The sequence below is a fragment of the Puma concolor genome, chromosome D2 (assembly GCF_028749965.1).
Source record: "Puma concolor isolate L17-30 chromosome D2, mPumCon1.1.hap2, whole genome shotgun sequence".
In the NCBI taxonomy this organism is placed as follows: Eukaryota; Metazoa; Chordata; class Mammalia; order Carnivora; family Felidae; genus Puma; species Puma concolor.
In genome coordinates this window covers 46,397,239-46,416,781 of record NC_141677.1, presented here as the reverse complement: position 1 = coordinate 46,416,781, position 19,543 = coordinate 46,397,239, and the positions used below count along the sequence as shown (strand labels likewise).

The following is a 19,543-nucleotide window of genomic DNA, read 5'->3' as shown; positions in this document are numbered from 1 at the left end:
CAGCCTCCTGGAGGGGACCCACTCACTAGACACTCGTACTCATGCCACAGCATGGGCACGCCCCCACATGCACATGGGCATGGGCAGCTGAAGTCCTGAGAAGCCCCACCATTGAGGGCACCTCGCTTCTGACCCAAAGGGCTCCCAAGAAGCCTGGGAGTGTGGGTCCCCAAAGTCCATGTGACTTTCTGATGGCACCGCACAGCGCTATGCAATAGCGATGCCCAGTCTTCAGGCAGCTCTGGGTGGTGGCTGCCTCCCTCAGCCTATGCATCCAGCTCTGTCCCCACCCACCCCAGCCCACACTTCCAGAAAGAACAGCCTGGGACACCGTGCGTGTGGAACAAAGAGTATTGGACTCAGGGTCAGGAAACCAGAGGATTTTTGCATCAAGGGATCACTCTTATCTGTTACCCTGAGAGGTTTCACTAAATATGAAACAATCACACCACTGTGGGGCTATTTTTCACTCAGGGGTTCTGGAAGCCCCGGGAGAGCCTCCCCAGGATGGAGGGGCCTCACGGTAACCCTGAGCCACTGTGTTTACCCTGAAGGGCGGGTTAAGAGTTGGGTAGAAAGAGTGTGCTGCGGACATTCTAGTCAGGGGACCCAGGGAAGTCAAGCTCCAGAGAGGAAAAAAATGAACCTCTTCCCTGGGGAGCTGGCTCCCTCCCTCGGCTGGCGTCCTACGAGGCCCAGCACACAGCAGGTGCAGAGCAAGTCAGAGAGACCTGGTGGATGACAGCTCAAGAAGCAGGATTTGTGCAAAGGACCTGAACACTGGAGCCTCTTTCTCACTGTAGCACATGGCGCCCACACCTGCTTTTGGGGTTGAGGCAAAGAATAAGGGGGACAGAATGCACGCAGTGATTAAAGAGGTGTCCAGACTTAGAGACACCCCAATAAATGGAGGCCGCCAGTGCCCATGTCCTTTGCTGGGCTCCCCGCTGCCCTGTTAATGGCGTAGAAACTGCGCCATAAAAGAAAGGGAGATGTGGTTTCCTTCTTTTTTTTATATAGATAGGATCTAGTAAAGATAGTATGAAACTACAGCCATGTTTACTAAGTGCGGACTTCAAAGGTCGGGACTCAGAATTTCCAGTCTGCGTAACAGCCACAGCCCAGACGTCTGGCAGCGAGTGGCAGAATTCCACAGGCAGGCCGGGGCGGTGCCTGGGTGCGGCCTGGGAGCCACAGGAGGGACCCAGAGCCAGGCAGAGCCCAGAGGGAAAGGGAGGGGGGCGGGGGCGGCGCAGGGTGGGGCCTGGGGCCTTGCTTGCACCACCACACCCAACCCCAAGCAACCCGGCCTCTCCTCTGGAGGGCCAGTCCTGTGCCTCTCAGAGCGGAGGGAAGGTGGACCGGTTCTACTTCGTCTCCCTGGGGAAAGACGATCGAGAGGCGAACAAGATGGCCTGGTGGAAAGCCTGGGTAAGTGCGGAGCAAGCAGAGGTGGAAGGTTGGGTGCCTGCAGGGTGTCGGTAGACAGAAGTCAGCTCAGTCAACAATCACGCTGCCTGCCGGCCATGCACCAGACTGCCCACTGAGGAAGCAAGAGAGAAGAGACTGTCCCAGCCCTAGAGGCGCTCACAGGAGAGAAGTTGTGTGTGTGTGTAGTGGGGGGTGGGGGGCAGACAGATAAAGGAACCCTGAAATGCACTGAGGGGAACTGAGAGGCTGGGGAAGCCCAGAGGACAAGCCCCGGCAGGGAGGGGTCAGGCTGCTCGAAGCTACGGGTTATCATGTGTGAGTCATATGTGCATGCGTGTGGTATGTGTGCACATCCGTGTGTTTGAGGAGAATCAAGCAGATAGTTCCTTGCAGAGGGAACACACACACAAAAGCCCAGAAGGGTGGGCAGCTTGGCTTTGGAGAGAAGTGGCTCCAGAGAGGGTCCTGGGTGAGAGGAGAGAGGAATGGGGGCAGAGAGACCTAAAGAAGCAGGCAGGGCAGGTCCTAAAAGGCCTCACATGGCAGGCCAAGGGGCTTGGGCTTTACCTTAAGAGTAATGGGGAGCCACTGAAGACCCTTGAGATGATGAGCAACACGATCAAATTGGCTGAAGGAGGATCCATCAATGCCTACACCTTAGGGCATGGGAAGGCAGGCAGTCCTCTGGGGATCAGTGGTGTTTATTAGTCAAGACTGAAGAAAGAGAAGAGAGGGCAGGAGGACCTGGCCCACAGGGGCCTTGAGTGGCTAAAATCCATGCTTTATAGAGTCATGGAGGACTGAGGCAGGGAAGACAGCACAGCCTGTCCCCAGGTCTCCTGCGTCCCAGCTGAATTAACAGATTCTTGGGAGTGTTTCACCTGGCTTTGAGTCTGAGGCCATCTCATGCAAAGGAGTTGAAAACACAAGACAGGGACAAAAAGGGCAAGCAGATGACACCTGCGGGTGACATTGTGCCCAGGCACGACTCCTGCATTTCACCCCCAGGCACCCCAGGACATCAGGGCTGCTCTTTCCATTTTATAGATGAGAAAACTGAGTCTCAGAGACACTGGGTGACTTGCTCAGTCCCACAGCTAGCAGGCAGGGATCTAGCTAGAATTCAGGTCTCTCTCCACCCCCGTCCCCAAGCTGTCTGTGAGGGGCAGTGGGTGACCCAGGCTTATCCCGCTTCAGGAAATCTCTTTGCCACAAATGTCTCAACCCAGGAGTTGTTGGGTTCAGACAAACCAAGCCTGGACAGAGAGGAAGCTAGTGGCAATGGTGGGGCAGTTGTCTGGGCCCCGGCAAAGCAGCCAGGACAGGTCAAGGGGCTACAGTGGCCTCCAGTTTTGGCCTGGCCTGGCCTGGCCTGACGCAGACGTGGCAGGGAGAGCCCGGTGTTGGGCACTTTTCCACTGTCAGCTGCTGGCCTAGCCTGCCTGGCTCTGGGCCTTGCTCTCAGTGTGGCAGGAACCCCAGGCAGGTGAAGCCTCCTTGCGGGAACCTGCCAACCTGGCAGGATAATGATGACCTTCACTGAGCACCTATCGTGTGCCAGACATCCCTCTAAGCATCTCACATTCAATATCTCCCTTGAGCCTCGTCCCACCTCTACAATGTAGATGCCAGTGTTCTTATCCACAGATGAAGAAACTGAGACACAGGAGGCTCAGCGGGTACCCAAGGTGGCCATGCTAGTAAGTGCTAGAGTCTGGGTTAGACTCTGAGAAACCCATTTCCAGAGCCCAAACGGTGGACCTTGACTGCCCCAAAACCAGTGGGGGGAACTGGTTTGGGTCAGCAAGATCACAGGTAGACCCCACCTGGGACAGCTTGAGCTGCCAGCGAAGACCAGGCCCAGGACTGGGGTGGGGGTGGGGGCGGGGGGTGGCTTGTGAAAGATCAGCTAGAGGGCGCCTGTCTGTGCCTGTCTCACTGAGATGAAGTCCTGTCTCCCAAGGCAGCCTCATGACGAGGGAGGGTAAAGGTGTGGCGGCTTCCCTGAACAGAGCTCTTACAGATAGAGTCTCAGGCAGGGTGGTCATCCTTTCGGTGAAAATGTTCCTGTCTGGACAAGCTCACTCCAGGCAGGGGGCCCAGACAGACTCTTCCTCCAACAGCGCGGTGTTTCAGATAGGAAGATCTGGAGTTCTATCCCTCCCTGCTTATATTCGGGGGTCTGATTCCAGATAATTGTACTTTTTATCCCCTAAAACCTCGGAGTGGGCAGAGAGGCTGAGGCTTCTTAATGCTGCAAAATCACCACCCCCCTGGGAGCGACTGACTAACACCACCGCCCGAGCTGACCTCAGACCTGCTGAATGGGCTGCTCCCCAGTGACTCAGTCACTGCACGTTTACTGCCAGTTTGGGGGCAGGGAGAAAGCCCCTCACGGGTGGCACCCAGAGCTTGAGCCCCCAGAGACCCTGTGGGCAAGGCTTCCTTCAGTGAAGGGTTCTAGGGAAGTTCACTGTCTCGAAAAGGTGGAGTCATCAATAGTCATCATCGAAAGAGGGAAGTACACAGAGCTCAACTTCTGAGTCAGATTCTGGGACCAGTGCCGACACCACCACCTACTAGCTGTGTCACCTTGCCAAGTGCTCTGAGCCCAACTCCCTGTCCTATAAAATGGGGCATTCATACCTACCTAGTGCAAGTATCGGAGAAGTCAAGGAGTTGTGCAGCATTGCACTTACAACACCTACAGCATCTTGCACAGAGGGCCTGGCCCAAAGGAGATGATCAAATGGCTACGGGTAGTAACAGCAGCTCAGACTCCACAAACAAGGGATACAATGTATTCATGCACACAATTGGGCAAACTCTGGGACCACACAGGCTCTTCTGGATGGGCTTTGAGCAAGGAAATGTTTCTTGTGCCTGGTGCTAAGAAATGAGATAGGAAAATTTGTTACCAGACATTGGAAATTCAACCAAAGGGTATAGAAAGCCTTTTTACCTCTTACTGAAAAGGAATATCCTCATATATACCCCACAGATGGCAATCTGCCCTGTATCTAATCAGGACAAGGAAGGAAGGAAGGAAGGGAAGGAAGGAAGGAAGGAAGGAAGGGAAAGGAGGGAGGGAGGGAGGGAGGGAGGGAGGGAGGAAGGATGGATGTGGTGATTAAATGGGTGGATGGATGGGTGGATGGATGAGTGGATGTGGCTGTTGAATGGGTGGGGAATGGATGAATAGATGAATGAATGAGTGGGCTGGTGGGTGGGTAGGTGGGAAAGTAGATGAGTGGATGAGGGGCAGTTAGAAGAAGTAGGTGTGTAAGTGCAAGAGAGACCAAACACAATGGGACTAAACTCCTTTCCGTTGAAGGATCTCTTGAGTCTTCTTCAGATTCCAATGTCCAATCTCCCTTCACTCCTCTACTATCCCTTTCCCGCAAACACATACTTTAAAAAGATCATTCATTTGCATCTGTGAAATTCTACAGGGCACAAATCTAAAGAGCCTTCGGGCAAGCCCTGAATTAAAGATTTGGCCCAGGTCAAGGGCCCAAGTACTTTGGTTATCTTGTTTATATCACAATTTTCAGAGTACCATGCAGCTCTTTCTAAACCTAACCTTCTGTCCTCCATGAGCCTGGGGACTTGCAAAGGCCCTAAGCTGTCAGGATGCTCAGCTGGGTGCCCTGACTCTCTACCTTCTTCTAAGTACCCGCTTCTCAGAAAGGAGGCAGCTTGAGCTCAGACCATGCCTCTCTTCCCAGCCTTGTCTGCCCACTCTCCAGGTAGCGCGTTCAACTCCATGAAGCCTGTCCTCGCTTGCTCATTGTCCTTGTGGTTTGGGGTGCGTTGTCCTTTCCCACTGCCTGTCAACCGTGCTGGAGGGAGCTGGGGGGGGTGTGGTAGGTGGGGCCTGCTCCCTGCCCTCAGATGGCACTAGCTGGGAGAAGCCTGGCCTGATCGGAGCCCACACCCCAGGGCAGGGGCAGGGGCAGGGGCAGGAGAGGTTATGTGGCTCCCTCCCACAAGCTGTGGTTCTGGGTGGTGCCAGCCTATTAACCAAAGAGCGGTTCTGTGGAGGTGATCTGGCAGTCCCACAGAGTCCAGAGGAGAACCACTGACTCCTCACAACCAGGCCAGGCAGGCTGTGGTCTCTCAGGGAACCCTCACTTAATAGTAGCTTCCCCACACAGCTGACTCCTGGGTGGCTGGCCTGAGTCAGAGACCCCCCAGGAGGTCTAACCCCAAGCTACACGTCATAGGATATACTGCCATTCGTGTTCCTTTGTACATACACCCTGCAGGCCCCCCCCCCCCTTCTCCTCCCAAGCTCCCATCATCTCAGGTAAACCTCCTCCCCAGCCTCAGGATTCTTCTCACAAAAGATCCAAGAACAGGTCTGGTGAGAAGGTTGAGGCAGGGAAACTGTAAGCCTCTTCCGAAGGCAGCCAGGTGGGCAGGAGCACGTCGTGGCTAATTGCCCTTGTCATCCCAATAGAACCATTGCTGGACTCTGAAGGAGGTCCCCCCAAGCCCCTGCTGCTCCTTTCTCAGGCCAGCCCCCCATCCTAGGACCTCCTTCTTGTTCTTCCCTCCTCCCGACACCAGAGGTTGGGCGGCGGCTCTGAAAGTGGCCACAGTGCCAGCCACCTTCACAAGTCTGTGTCCCCCAACCCCCCAGGGCTGGCGCTGGCACCGAAAGCTGAGATCCTCCACCAGTGGCCCGCAGAGGCTGAACTGTGCGCTCGCCCTGCAGGGGCAGCCTGCGAGGTGGGCTGGCAGTCTGCTCTGCCTTCCCTGCCTTCCCACTTTGAACAGGCCTGGGTTTTTTTTACAGATTGAACAGGAGGGTGTTACCGTCAAGGGCAGTCCCCACTTTAACCCAGACCCCGACGCGGAGACCCTCTACAAAGCCATGAAGGGGATTGGTGAGTGGACGTCCTCCGCCTTCCCTCGGGAGCGCCTGCCCGCTCTGCTCAAGACCGCTGCGTTCACAGCTCTGCAAAGGGGATGTCAGGGGACAGCCTGGGAGTCTGGGACTGACTCCCGGCACCCAGAGAAGCACACAGGCCCCCTCCCCCCAGCCCTGGTCTACATGCGCCCCCACCCCCCAAGGCAGGAGAAGGGGAAGGGTGGTTGTGCCTCCCTGGGCGGGAAGAGGAGGCCATCTGCTGTGCGTGCCTACGCGTCCCTGGGTGGGCACCTTTACCCGGCTTGGTCTGAGGCTTCTCACAGAATGGCCTCAGGAACTCTGGACCCACCTGTCACTGTCTGTAAGTTTTGGAAGGGATGAAGCTGAAGGTTCTGTAGGGCTGAACTGGGACACTCAGCTTCCCCCCTCTGCTTGGGCTGGGCACAGAGGGCCTCCTTCCTCGTCTCCGGTGTGCACATTCCTGAATCCAGCCAGGGCCTGGAAGCGCCGTTTCTAGGTGAATCTTGACAGCATGCTCATGACCTCTACTTCCTGTGAGATCTCTGCCGTCATCTCCACTTCCCAAAGGAGGAAAGGGATGCTCGGGGAGATGAGACTGCTTGCCCACGGGCTGCTGGGATGGGACTAAGATCCAGTTTGCCAGGCCCTCGGTCTTATTTCTCCCCAATGCCATTAGCACAAGAGAAGACAGGATGGGAGGTCTCACTGTCCAAGCTCCAAAGGCCCCAGGCGACGTCCAGAGCAGACCAGATGACCAGAGGGTCCTCAGATTCTATCACCCTGAGACCGGCCCCAGGCAGCACCCCAACACTGTGTGGGTAGGAGGTGGGGAAAGGACAGAAGGATTTCCGGCCTAGGTGTCTTATCGACACCATGAAATCGTCAGGTTTTGGAGCTATCTAGGAGGTGTGTGCCCACTTCTTGGCCACCAGGCAGCTTCCCTCCTTCCTGCTCAGCCTCCAGCCTCCCTGGGAGCAGTGGGGGTGCTCACACTGTGCCCCCCTGCAGGGACCAACGAGCAGGCCATCATCGATGTGCTCACGAAGAGAAGCAACGCACAGCGGCAACAGATCGCCAAGTCCTTCAAGGCGCAGTTTGGCAAGGTAGGGGTGGGACGGGAGTCCGGTTTCCTCGGGGTGGGGGTGGGCGGGCACTGCTGTGGCTGGAGACAGCCTGGGGGGGGTGCAGCTCTGTTCTGGGTGAGGCCCTTGTCTCGAGGCCAGCTTCTAGAACCATGGGGCGGATAGGGCACGCTTACACCAAAAATATTATTAATTGCTTATTTGAAGTTAGAATTTCACTAGCCATCCTGCGTTTTATTGGGAAAAGCTACCTATGGCTCCTCACACCCCTGGCTTGGTGTCAGACATTCTACAGTCCAGCCTGCCCACCTCCTCCTCTCCACCCCCGTCTCTCTCACCGAGCTCCTTGACATTGGCTCCACAGCCCTGTCCTTGAGCTGTTTCCCGGCCTCTGTACCTTGCTCACCCTGTTCCCACAGCCTGGAATGCCCTTCTCTTGCCCACGCACAGAGGTGCAGGCCAAGCTCCACTCCGTTCTATGGCACAGGACTCTCCCTTCATTTTGGAGCTTCTTGTGCCCCGTGCCTCCTCCCTCTGCCCCGAGGGAGCTCCGGGGAGCACACAGGCTGGACCCTCCTTCTCTCCCTTTTCCTTCCTCCAGCCCGGGTCAGAGCCAGGCACTGGGGCACTAGCCAAACACAGGAACAAAGGCACACATAGCCGTGGCTGGAGGAAGCCTCCACCAACGCATGTCATGAGTTGGAAGATTTGACGCAGGAAAGTGAATGATGAAGTCTAAATATTCCAGGGGGCACCAGTGTCCTTTTTAACTTTTTTTTTTAAATTTCTTTCTCTTAATCTTCACAACTGGCATTATTCTCTGCATTCAGCATTAGGGGAAACTGATGTTTTAAGAGGTAGAATAAGTGACCCAAGATCCCAGAGCCTACAGGCAACAAGGTTGGGATTTAAATCCAGGTCTGACGAGGTCCTTGGTCCTTTGCTGTGTCGTGCAGATCAGCTGGGTGTGGTCTCATGGCTTCTTCTGGAGACCAGTGTCCCTAGAAGGAGACACACATGAGATAGATTCCTTAATTCAATCATGCATCTATTCAGTGCCCATGGGCTGTGACGGGATTTGATGATGAGCAATGATAAATGTGTATTTCGGCCCAGCACTGCACTGAGAGCTGAGTCGAGCCACACACATCTCTCGGCCAGTCCCCTAAGCAATGGTATAAAGCAGGAGCATCTCTGTCTCCATTTCACAGGTAAGGATGATGATGCTCAGAGAGGCAAAGCGGTTGGCCCAAGAAACCCCAGCCAGCACCAGCGCGTGGCAGAGCCCACAGGGGAGTCCAGCCAGAGCCCCCAGGACTGGCTGGCACCCTGCTGTCCACACTCAGGTGGGCAGAACACCCAGAACATTGTCCTTCCTTCTCTTGCATTAGGATCTCACCGAGACCTTGAAGTCAGAGCTGAGTGGCAAGTTTGAGAGGCTCATCGTGGCCCTCATGTACCCACCATACAGATACGAAGCCAAGGAGCTGCACGATGCAATGAAGGTAACTAAGCAGGTGGGGTGGGGGAGGGGCAGAAACACCTAGGAGGACTGGGTGGGGGCGCTGCCTGGGACACCTTTCCCAAGAGAGCCTGGCACTGGGAGCTCCGAGCTCCCCTTGAGCCACCTTTTGAAATGACCGGGCCAGCTGAGCCTGCAGCCTGCTGCCCAGACTGCCCCCACACCCAGACCGGCTGGCCTCTGCCGTCCCCCCCGCCATGAGGAAGCCAAACTCAGCACTTCTCAGGACAGCGCCAGACCAGGTGTGCAAGAAATAGAGAGCTACGTCTGCGGTCTCTGCCTGGTCTCTCGGATTTCCTATTACTCCCACTGCTCCTTCTGCCCTCGCAGATGATCAAGGAGGGAATCAGGGTCCGGCTAGAAGAATCATCTCCATAGAAAGGACACTCACTGGGTGTGCGGCCCCAGCATTTGACATCTGTTATCTCTAATCCTCCTTCGGGGTGGGCAGCTTTTTATCCCGAGGAGAGAAGCCTTAGGCTCAGAGAGGTGGAGAGACCCAGCTGGAGACCAACCAGCATGGAGGGCAGAGCCAAAACAGAACTTTCCCATCGCCTCACCTGCCCACAGGATCCACCACTGGAGACAAACACGTGCAACTTCCTCCAGAAACACCCCCCAGTGAAGGCCCCCATCGGAGGGGGCAGAGCAGTGACCGGTTCTGCCTCTAGTTAAGAGGGTGTGGACAGAGCAGGAGGGCACGGGCAGAGCTCTCCAGCAGACAGAGGTTTTTATCCACAGGGCTTGGGAACCAAGGAGGGCGTCATCATTGAAATCCTGGCTTCTCGGACCAAGAACCAGCTGCAGGACATAATGAAGGCTTACGAGGAAGGTGAGGGAAGGTGTGAGGCCTGAGGTCGAGGCTCACTTGGAAATGGCCACAGGCTTTGTCAGCCTGGCAGGGGATGAGGGACAAGCGGTGCACTGAGCCACACTGGAAGAGACCCTTTCTGGGCCTTTCCACACATGGGTGCTAAGCACCTACTGTATGCCCAGTCCTGTGCCTGATGGTCTCTAAGCCCCCTGAAGCCCACGGGCTGCTGGGGGAGAGGGGCACGCACCCTAAACTCTCTGCCCCTTGAGGGCATGGCAGTGCGGTGGGCCCCGGGCTGTGTCCGTGCTGGATGGGGCTGGCTCCTTCCTGGCTGGACGCAGGCTGACCCTGGGGACCGTGCGGGGGCCCCATTGCAATGGGGGGTGTAGACCACAGGCCAGCTATCGTGGAGTCTGCAGGATGCAAGGCAAACGGAGGCCAGCATGTCCTCCCCGTGGTCTGCCCAGTGGGCAATGTGCCTGAAGGCTCTGGCTTTGCCAAACTGCACATGAAGCAGAGCTCAGGAGGCAGCCCCTGGAGGGGCTCTCTGGCCTGACCCACCTTTGCGATCGGAGCTGGGCTGGCAGTCTGTGTTGCTTCCTCATTCTGAGTGACCACCAGGAGGTGGGGCCTCTGCCATTCAGACACCTGGGGAGTATGTCCACTCCACGTGACTCATTCTTACCAGAAGGCTTTAACTGGGGGAAGCGTGGGGAATGGGGCTGGGAGGAGGAAAGCGGGTCTGTGCCTCACGGTCCTGTCTCCCCTGCAGACTATGGGGCCAGCCTGGAGGAAGACATCCAGGCAGACACCAGCGGCTACCTGGAGAGGATCCTGGTGTGCCTCCTGCAGGTATCACAGCCCAGGCTGCTGGGAGCCCCTTGCCTGGAGGACCCCATCAGCTGGGCCCCGGGGAGCAGTTCTTGGGCAGAGCTGCTGGGGTGGGGTGGAGCGAGGGCCGAGGTACAGCCCCAGCGGCCTGGGCTCATTGGGTACCTACCTCCCTGCGTGGTTGGAGGATTCTCACACCTGCACCTCCCTGACAGCCACATGGGGGCGCCGTAGAACTGGGAGGAAAGTGCCCTGTCCCCTAGAGGGTGCTTCACACACACAGCCCTTGCCAGGCACTCTGCTTACCTTAGCTCACTGATTCCCCCAGCTCCCTCGGAGGCAGCCCTTACTACTCTTATTTTACAGATGAAAAAACCTGGCCCCGGGCAGGGTAACTGGCCTGCTGAAGTGCCCATGGCCAGAAAGCTGTAGAGCCCTGCCTTCCCTCCTGCCCAGCTCTCCCCTCTGCCTCAGCTGCTCTGCTGGGCTAGCCTGCCTTACATAGTCACTTTTTCTGTTCCTAGGGCAGCAGGGATGACGTGAGCGGCTTTGTGGACCCAGGACTGGCCGTCCAAGATGCACAGGTGAGGCTACATACACCCTCAGCTGCTTCTGCCCTGCAGGCCTCCTGCCCCACCCTCTGCCATCTAGACTCCTGGGGCTGATGCCTGGAAGCCTCACTCAGCCCCTCTGCCCATCCGGGTTCTCTTTGGCACTAAGCTAGGCCAGGACGCAGCCCCGCTCTCTGCAGACCTTTATCTCCTTGGTGTCCCAGGAGGAAAGTGAGGGTGTCGGAGACACTCAGAAAGCAAGAAGGGGAGTGACTTGGGAGGGGTCCACTGGAGCTCTGTCCTGGAACAGCCCAACCTGGGGACTCTAGGCCTCTGAGGACCCACTGGGCACATTCAGATCGCCATAGTTCTGCCTGCTGGCAGAGTGCTTGGAGATGCCCAGAGGCAGAGCAAAGCCCCAGGGGGAGGCAGGGGAGCTGGCAGAGTGGCTTCTGGCCCGGTATCCAGAAGGGATTTTAAGCGACCTGGTGGGTGGGTCGGGGGGTGGGGGGACCTCACCTCCATGCTCCCCTTCACTGGCTTGTTGCGGCTGTCCCAATGCTAGGATCTGTACGCCGCGGGCGAGAAGATTCACGGGACTGACGAGATGAAATTCATCACCATCCTGTGCACACGCAGTGCCACGCACCTGATGAGAGGTACCGGGGAAGGAAGGAGGCAATGTAAGGCGGCGCAGGGCGCCCTGGCCACAGGGCCTCTCCCTTCACGCTGACTATCCAGTGTGCATCCTTGTCTAGTCATGCAGCTGGGTTGAGAGCCAGGGAAAGGGACCCTTTCCCCAGTAAACAGGTGGAAGTCAGGGGCGGCACGTGGGTATGCAGTCTCTGATCTGAGACGCCGGGGGTGTCGCACTGAGACCGCATATCCCTTAAGAGAGGATGTCTCTCTACAGTGTTTGAGGAATATGAGAAAATCGCCAGCAAGAGCATTGAGGACAGCATCAAGAGTGAGACCCACGGCTCCCTGGAGGAGGCCATGCTCACAGTGGGTAAGAGATGGGGCTCGGTGCTCAGACACGCGGGTGTCCACAGTCACGGGGCTCGGCAGTGGGGCAGTGCCCGGGGTGGCAATAGCAAGCAACTGGGTCCCTACGTCCACCTTCAAGGGACCACCGCTGGCCACCTCCAGGCCACACACATGTACCCTTCAGCCCAGGACACTGGAATTATTCTACCCCCCGTGTCTTCCGTGTGGCGTGTCCCACCAAGGACTATTCTCGGTACTGCCCACGTAATCCCTGTGCTATGTGAGTGTGAGTGTGAGTGTGAGTGTGAGCAGGAGGCATGTGAGAATAAGTGAGTATGTGAATGTGTGTGTGCATTTGCAGGATTATGTCAGACCCAGGGCCTGTGCTCCCCTCCAACAGCCACACAGGGAATATTCTGGATCTGGCTGTGAAGCCCTGAAGAAAGCCACCTGTCTAGACCTGAGCCAGCAGCCTAGTCTCTTCCTTGGTTGCTCATCGAAGAAATGATGATGCATAGTTGGAGTCCAAACTGAGTCACTGATGGGCTGATGCTGGGGAGCACTGAGAACCTTCCCTAAAGCTTGACCACATCTTGGGGGCCAGAACTGAGATCACAGGGAGGGGAACCGTGGCACAGCAAAGAGCTGAGGCCCAGGGGCGAGGGACTTTTCCTCTCCTCCCCGCCATGATGCAGCCAAGGTCAGGGCCCCGGGGCTAGGACACTCACCTCCACACCAGGCTGTCCCCGTCCGGTGCTGGACAGTCAGGGGAGCTCCACGGTGTGCCTGGGTCTTGCAGGGTGGCCCGGGGCATCTGACACTCCCCAGCAGGCTTTGACCGCTGTGATAAAAACCCGTCTATGTCGGAGCATCTCAGCATACCCCCCGCTCCAATCTCAGTGAGTCAGCCCCTGCATGGAGTTTGAACGACCTCCTGGTAAATCTTCGGACAGGGAAAAGCAGGGTGTGCAGTTCCCTCCTGTGCTGGCCGCTTCCTATTCTCCTTGAAGACTCCCATCATCCCCCTCGCAGATGAGGACTGGGTAAGGCAGGCAGGTCAGACAATGAAGTCATGCCAGGCCATCAGCAGGCTGTCGAACACCGGCCTACCTCAAGCAAAGCCCACACTCTTTCTGCTGCCCTGGGCTAGAGTGCCAACCTCCCTGACCCAGATGCCGAGTCTCTGCAGCAGCATCTATGAAAGCGAGTGTGGGGCCCACTCTCTGATGCCCTTAGTGCTCTGGGGCTGGGCCCCATCTGTCACATGGAAATTCAAATGCAGGGACCTTACTGATAAGCGACAGGTAAAGTGGACATTCCGAGGCCGGTGGTCACTATAACCATGGCTCTTCTGTGGAGCTGAGTGGCCGGATTCTTGGCAAAGCTGGCTCTGGAGTGTAAGAGCCTAGGGGCTGCCCTGGACAGAACCAGCCTCCCACGGGCCGGCCCTGTGGACCCCAGTGCATTTACACCTCATGCTTTGCCTGCTTGCTCTGTGCCTTCAGACCTGTGCCCAGTGCCCCAGGCTTCCTTCCCTGTCCCGCCCCACCCAATGCAAAGCCTCTTGTTTTTGAACAAGGCAAAGCATAAATAAATAGGCCAAGAATTGCATAATGCTGGCCCTTAAGACCCAAGGCAGGACATAAATAAATAAACATGTACACAATGCCACCTACAACCTCTAGTGTTAACAGAGCTTTCTTGTTTGTCAGTGAAATGCACCCGGAACCTCCACAGCTACTTTGCAGAGCGACTTTACTACGCCTTGAAGGTAACTATTCTGCCTTTTGTGCCCTTTATTGTCAGCCCTACTCGGCACCAACTACAAAGCCAAGGTGTTCAGAGCCACTACCGTCTTCAACACTGTGTCTTCTATTATTCCAACCTCTTGTGATCAGAATGCTGTAGTTCTCAAAGGGCAAACTGAGTCCAGAGAAGGGAATCCACACCTCGTGAGGGTGAATCTGAGCAGGTGTTTTCGCAGGTGTTCATTGCACTGATCTTCTATCACAATCCTGTGAGACCTGTGTCATAGCTGCCATCCTAGAGATGGTGAAAGTAGGGCTTGTGGTCAAGGTCACACAGTTGATAAGTGGCAGAGTCTTGATTTGAACCCAAGCCAGGCCACCTGTCCTTTTTATCCCACCATGTGACCTCCTGGAGAGAGCAGGAAGTCAAGGCGCCCTTTGAATGGAAATTCAGAGGGAGATTGTCACACGCAGCACTCAACTTTCGTGTGCATCTCAGATATGCCAATCTGGGTTTGTCTGTTGTCCAAGAGGCTGCACTAGCCATTCAAACAGACATCCAAGCCACTTGTATCAGGTGAAGTTTCCGGCACCTGGAACCAAACTGGAAGATAGACATTCAAAGTGATTCCCTGAGACTGAAGTCAGTGGCCACCTTCTCTGATCTGTGCTTGTTGGTACCACCTGCAATTAGAGTCCTAAGTTCTATGACCAGGAAGTGAGAGAGGGCATGGGGTTCCCTTGGCCATCTGACATGAGACTAGTCAAAGATGAAAGTAAGCAGGAAGGTCCTGCTTGTGACTTGGCCAGTTGAGCCGAGCTTCATGATGTCGCTACCCTAGGAAGACGTCGTATTCCTGTAGTGGTGAGTATTCTGTGCCTAGAATCTGACGTGGCAAAGCCAACACACAGTGCACTTTGGGACATCTGGCTCCCAATAGGTGCTGATATGTGGGCCAGTGAGGGAGAAGAGATTGAGGGAATGGAGATCCTGAGCTACGAAAGTACCCCTCTCAGTGCTTCACCCGATGAAGCAGAGGCTCATTCCTGCATCTCCATCCCCCCGTAAGGCCCCCTGCACCCAAAGCACAGATGCGTCCCTCATCACAGAGATGGACCAGAAGGGCCAGCAGTGATTGTTGATTGCTGCGTCTTGTCCAGGGAGCAGGGACGCGTGATGGAACCCTGATAAGAAACATCGTTTCAAGAAGCGAAATTGACTTAAATCTTATCAAGTGTCAGTTCACGAAGATGTACGGCAAGACCCTCAGCAGCATGATCATGGTAAGCCATGAGTTCCTGATTCTACCACTAGTTTGAAACGGAGGCATTACTGGGAGGCCTGGATGCTGTGACCAAAGTCCTAAGTCACATGTGTCCATCCCTTCCCAGTGGGTGTCACACTTGAGCATTCATTGCCATGCAGTGTGTACAGGGATTGGCAAGGGGGTGAGTGTGGCTAGGGCTGGGAGGGGACTTGGGCAGGTGCGCACAGACCAGATCATGGAGGCCCGTGTACATCACACCCGGAGCTGGCTTTGCGTTCGAGCTATGGTCGTCCCTTTGAAAATGACACACTGAATCCTTTCAGAGGGAGGAAGCCACGTCCGAATGTCAATGACAGTATATAGTTTGGTAGGAATTGAGGCAGTAGCTTTCAAATCTAGACTTCACATCTAGTCCTAGCAGCATGATTTTAAGGAGATAAGTCAGATGGGCTCCAGCACACTACCAAACCAGATGCTAGTCAGTAAACCTTCTGGACCCGAGAAAATGCAGTGATAATCACACCGCTGTAATTTTGTAATAGCTCTTCTAGTTATTAATGCAAATGAGGTCTTGACAGTTTCATGAGCAGAAGTCAAACCTCGAGAAGTATACCCCTAAGTCTCCATTGGGTCAAGTCAAGTCTCTAGTTATTCTACAAATATCTGTTGTCAGCCACTCTTTCCAAGAAACACATAGCTCACAGTATGGTAAAAAGACATTTCTACTTTAAATTTTTTTTTTCAACGTTTATTTATTTTTGGGACAGAGAGAGACAGAGCATGAATGGGGGAGGGGCAGAGAGAGAGGGAGACACAGAATCGGAAACAGGCTCCAGGCTCTGGGCCATCAGCTCAGAGCCTGACGCGGGGCTCGAACTCACAGACCGCAAGATCATGACCTGGCTGAAGTCGGAGGCTTAACCGACTGCGCCACCCAGGCGCCCCAAGACATTTCTACTTTAAAATGTCTTAGGATGGGCCAGGGGCAGGTGGGGGTGAAGGACTGTGGGATTATTCTATGTTTTGTTTTTGGCTTTCCAGCCAGTGTTGTCAAAAGACAGGAGGGCTGCCCAAAACCCAGCCCTGGCTCCTGACGTGTCACCTGCAGCAATGGCTTTCCCAGCCTCCAGTCCCAGGAGAGTGTTAGGGAAATTTTCAACCATACATGGTTTCTATGGCACCAGGGAAATGTCTCTACCTTCTCACCATCACAGTTAGATTGAGCCACGGTCAGACTTCAGAGGAACAAAAACACTGAGCGAAAATGATCACTTTGATGCATCCAGTGTGTAGACTTCATGATGGAGACTTAGCAGGCTAATTAGCGCCTGAAAAATATCATCGATGATCTAGTCCCCCGTCTAGACATACAAGAAAGCCCGCCCTCATTAGGTTTTGCCTACTGTTGTCACTTACGAAAATTTACTTGGAATTGCCAAATATTTTCTTTTTAATATATACCACTCTCTGTAGTTGTCATCAAAGCAAAAATGATGCCCAAATGGTGATATCAACATTAAAAACTTCTGTATAGAAATTAATAGAAAATTTTAAACAAAACCATGGATAACTTTATACCCACACATTTAAAAAGATAGACACCATGAATAGTTTTCTGAAAAAAAGCAAAATAACACAGAAACAAAAATGCTATATTACAAAAATTGTTTTGTGAATAGTAAAAGAGGAAGGAAGGAAGGAAGGAGGGAGGGAAGGAAGGGAGGAAAGGAGGGAGGGAGGGAGGAAGGAAAGGAGGGAGGGAGGGGGAGGAAGGAAGGAAGGGAGGGAGGAAGGGAGGAAGGACAGGAGGGAGGGAGAAAGGAAGGAAGGAAGAAATTTTAAATGTGGTTAAAAATCTACAAGAAAATTTCACGCCCAAATGATTGCACAAGCAAAGCTGACTAAACCGATAAGGACTTGGTGATTCCCATGAGGCATAAACTGCTGTAGCGCATAGGAAAGGGGAACTGGCCCACCCCTATCACTTATATCCTCACCCTCCGCTTTTCCTCAACTGCATAAAAAGGGAGTTGGTGATATGCCCTCCCCTGTTCTCCCTGGCTCTGTGTGCAGATCCTGGACCAGCCAGACCTATCAGGACCCGCCTCATAGCTAAGGGGGACTGGTAGACCACACATATGGGGTTCAGCCATTGGCCTGGTGGGGTCTATCCTATTGGGAGACAGCTGCTGCCCCCCTATGTGAGCCACCTGCTATGTAGGCAAGCCCACGTTTCCCCTGCTAGTCACTCCTCAGCACATCTCAGCAACGCTCGTATCAGCATCAACGTCAGCTGACAGATGAGCAGAAGTCTCAGGGTGGAGACAGGACTTGCCTCAGCCACAGGGTCAGTGAGTGACAGAGCTGTGGTCTGGGTTCTGCGTGGACCCAAAGCCGGGCTCTCACCACCTCCCCCACTGCCTCTAGGTATGTGGGTATGGGTATATGGCCCTGGGGGCCCTACTTCCAACCTCGGTTCCCTGATCTGCAGTAGGAGGTGTTGAATAAATGATGGGTCATGTCAAATAAATGAGTGGTGGGTCCTGCCCAGGTCCTGACATGGGGAAGAGTCCTGGGACAGCTGACGGGGGTAGGGGACCATCCAAATGCCTTCCTTGCTCCAGAGCAGAACTGTGTCTGTGATTCATTTTCTACATTAAGCTCCCCTGTACTCATAAGAGAATCAAAAGGAGATACAAAGAAATAGCCTGAAATGGAAAACAAGAAAAGGTGGGCGACATAGCGTGGGCCTGTGTCATGGGAACCCACAGGGGATGTGCCAGGTTTCTTCCCGAAGACCATGACTTGTAGTAATAACCGCAGCTGACAGATACCCCTGTGACTCTCTTGTCCCTCCTGTCCTCAGGGAGACACCAGTGGCGACTACAAGAACGCCCTGCTGAACCTGGTGGGCAGTGATTCCTGAAGGCTCAGAGTGGGGCAAAGGCCAAGAAGCCGGAGCCACAGGGCCTTGCCTGCTCAACCTTGGCCATGGATTGGGGGGGTGGGGGGGGGCCCAACTTGCCTTTCAGTCTTCTGTCTCCCAGCTTCTAGTGCTTTCCAGCCAGCTTCTCTGCCTGGGGCTCCTCCCTCCACTGCCCCCTCCCCCAGTCAGTTCCGGGTGTGAGCACATTGCCAACCTGAGTATAATCTGGCCTGGCAGACACCTTGGTGTGAAGGGGTTGTTTCTTCCTCCACACAAGGAGCTTCCCAAGCTGTGCCAGAGTCACCTGTGCCCAGGTCGCGCAGGTACACAGCCCCACCCCATGTACTAAATCAAGATCTGCGAAGACCAGAGAATATGGAATTTGCATAAGCGTCTCAGCTGATATGCCTCTCTGAAAGGCCACCAGGGAGGCCAGAGGAACCCATGTGTTTCAGAGCCCATGCATGTGAGCCGCTGAGAGAGAAACACACACATTCGGGCCCACTGGGAGGTCCCTCACATTCATTCACGAGCCTCCTCTAAAAACCCTTCACAACTTGAGGCTGTAGGTAGAATAAAAATTCCCTTGCTGTCTAACTAATAGAGAAAGCTGCAAATCGATGTCCCACCCCAGGGATGCTGTGTTCTGAGGGGCCCAGGCTTATCCAATCCTTGATCAAAGGAGCTGTTCTTTCCTCCTCTGACATGAGCAGGGAGCATCTCTCATTCCAACCAAATGGCAATGGCAGCTAAAGCTGAGATGTCTGGGTTGTGCTTTTCAGAATAATAAAGACTTGTACGTTCAAATCTAAGTGCCTTTGGATTTTTATCAGTGGCCAGACCAGGCCCAACTTAATTTGTCCGCGTTCATAAAAGAAATGTGATCTTTAAAAGCTTGTCATGGGGGTGAGGGGGGCGCTGAAACAAACCTGAGCACAGAGGTGGGAAAGGGGACATGGCCAGGGCACTGAAAGTATCCTCTGCACCTCCAAATCATTTTTGCTAGAATAACCTTTTGGGCACTTCTGATAAAACAGACATAGTCCTCAGGTACTTTTACAGTTGCTCTGGGATTTTTTTCTTTTTTCCTTTTTCTTTTTAATGCATCTGTATTCTTAAAAATAATTTGGTGTCAGAATGGCTAACATTAACAACTCAGGCAACAACAGATGTTGGCGATGATGCAGAGAAAGAGGATCTCTTTGCATTGCTGGTGGGAATGCAAGCTGACGAAGCCACTTTGGAAAAACAGTATAGAGGTTCCTTAAAAAATTAAAAATAGAACCACCCTACGACCCAGCAATTGCACTACTAGGTATTTATCCAAGGGATACAGGTATGCTGTTTCAAACGGACACATGCACCCCAATGTTTATAGCAGCACTGTCAACAATGGCCAAAGGATGGAAAGAGCCCAAATATCCATTGATGGATGAGTGGATAAAGAAGATGTGGGATATATCTACAATGGAGTATTACTCGGCAA

The 19,543-nt window shown here is 54.3% G+C and overlaps 1 protein-coding gene across 1 annotated transcript; it reads left to right on the top strand.

Annotated features, from left to right (window-relative positions):
* The first annotated feature begins 1,272 nt into the window (after window positions 1-1,272).
* LOC112854272 (annexin A8) lies at window positions 1,273-18,869 on the top strand. Its single transcript, XM_025917745.2, has 12 exons — window positions 1,273-1,431; window positions 6,233-6,323; window positions 7,337-7,431; window positions 8,802-8,915; window positions 9,674-9,764; window positions 10,519-10,598; window positions 11,102-11,161; window positions 11,694-11,787; window positions 12,042-12,137; window positions 13,828-13,886; window positions 15,025-15,147; window positions 17,998-18,869. Exons 1-12 carry the CDS (start codon window positions 1,411-1,413, stop codon window positions 18,055-18,057), a joined length of 984 nt encoding a protein of 327 aa, XP_025773530.1. The 5' UTR covers window positions 1,273-1,410; the 3' UTR covers window positions 18,058-18,869.
* The last annotated feature ends 674 nt before the right edge of the window (window positions 18,870-19,543 follow it).

Bases quoted from the DNA above. Each gene is read 5' to 3' on its own strand.
- LOC112854272 (XM_025917745.2), top strand. From the start codon at position 1,411: ATGGCCTGGTGGAAAGCCTGG. The intron at 9,765-10,518 runs GTGAGGGAAGGT...TCTCCCCTGCAG, and splicing joins AATGAAGGCTTACGAGGAAG to ACTATGGGGCCAGCCTGGAG. The intron at 12,138-13,827 runs GTAAGAGATGGG...CTTGTTTGTCAG, and splicing joins GGAGGCCATGCTCACAGTGG to TGAAATGCACCCGGAACCTC.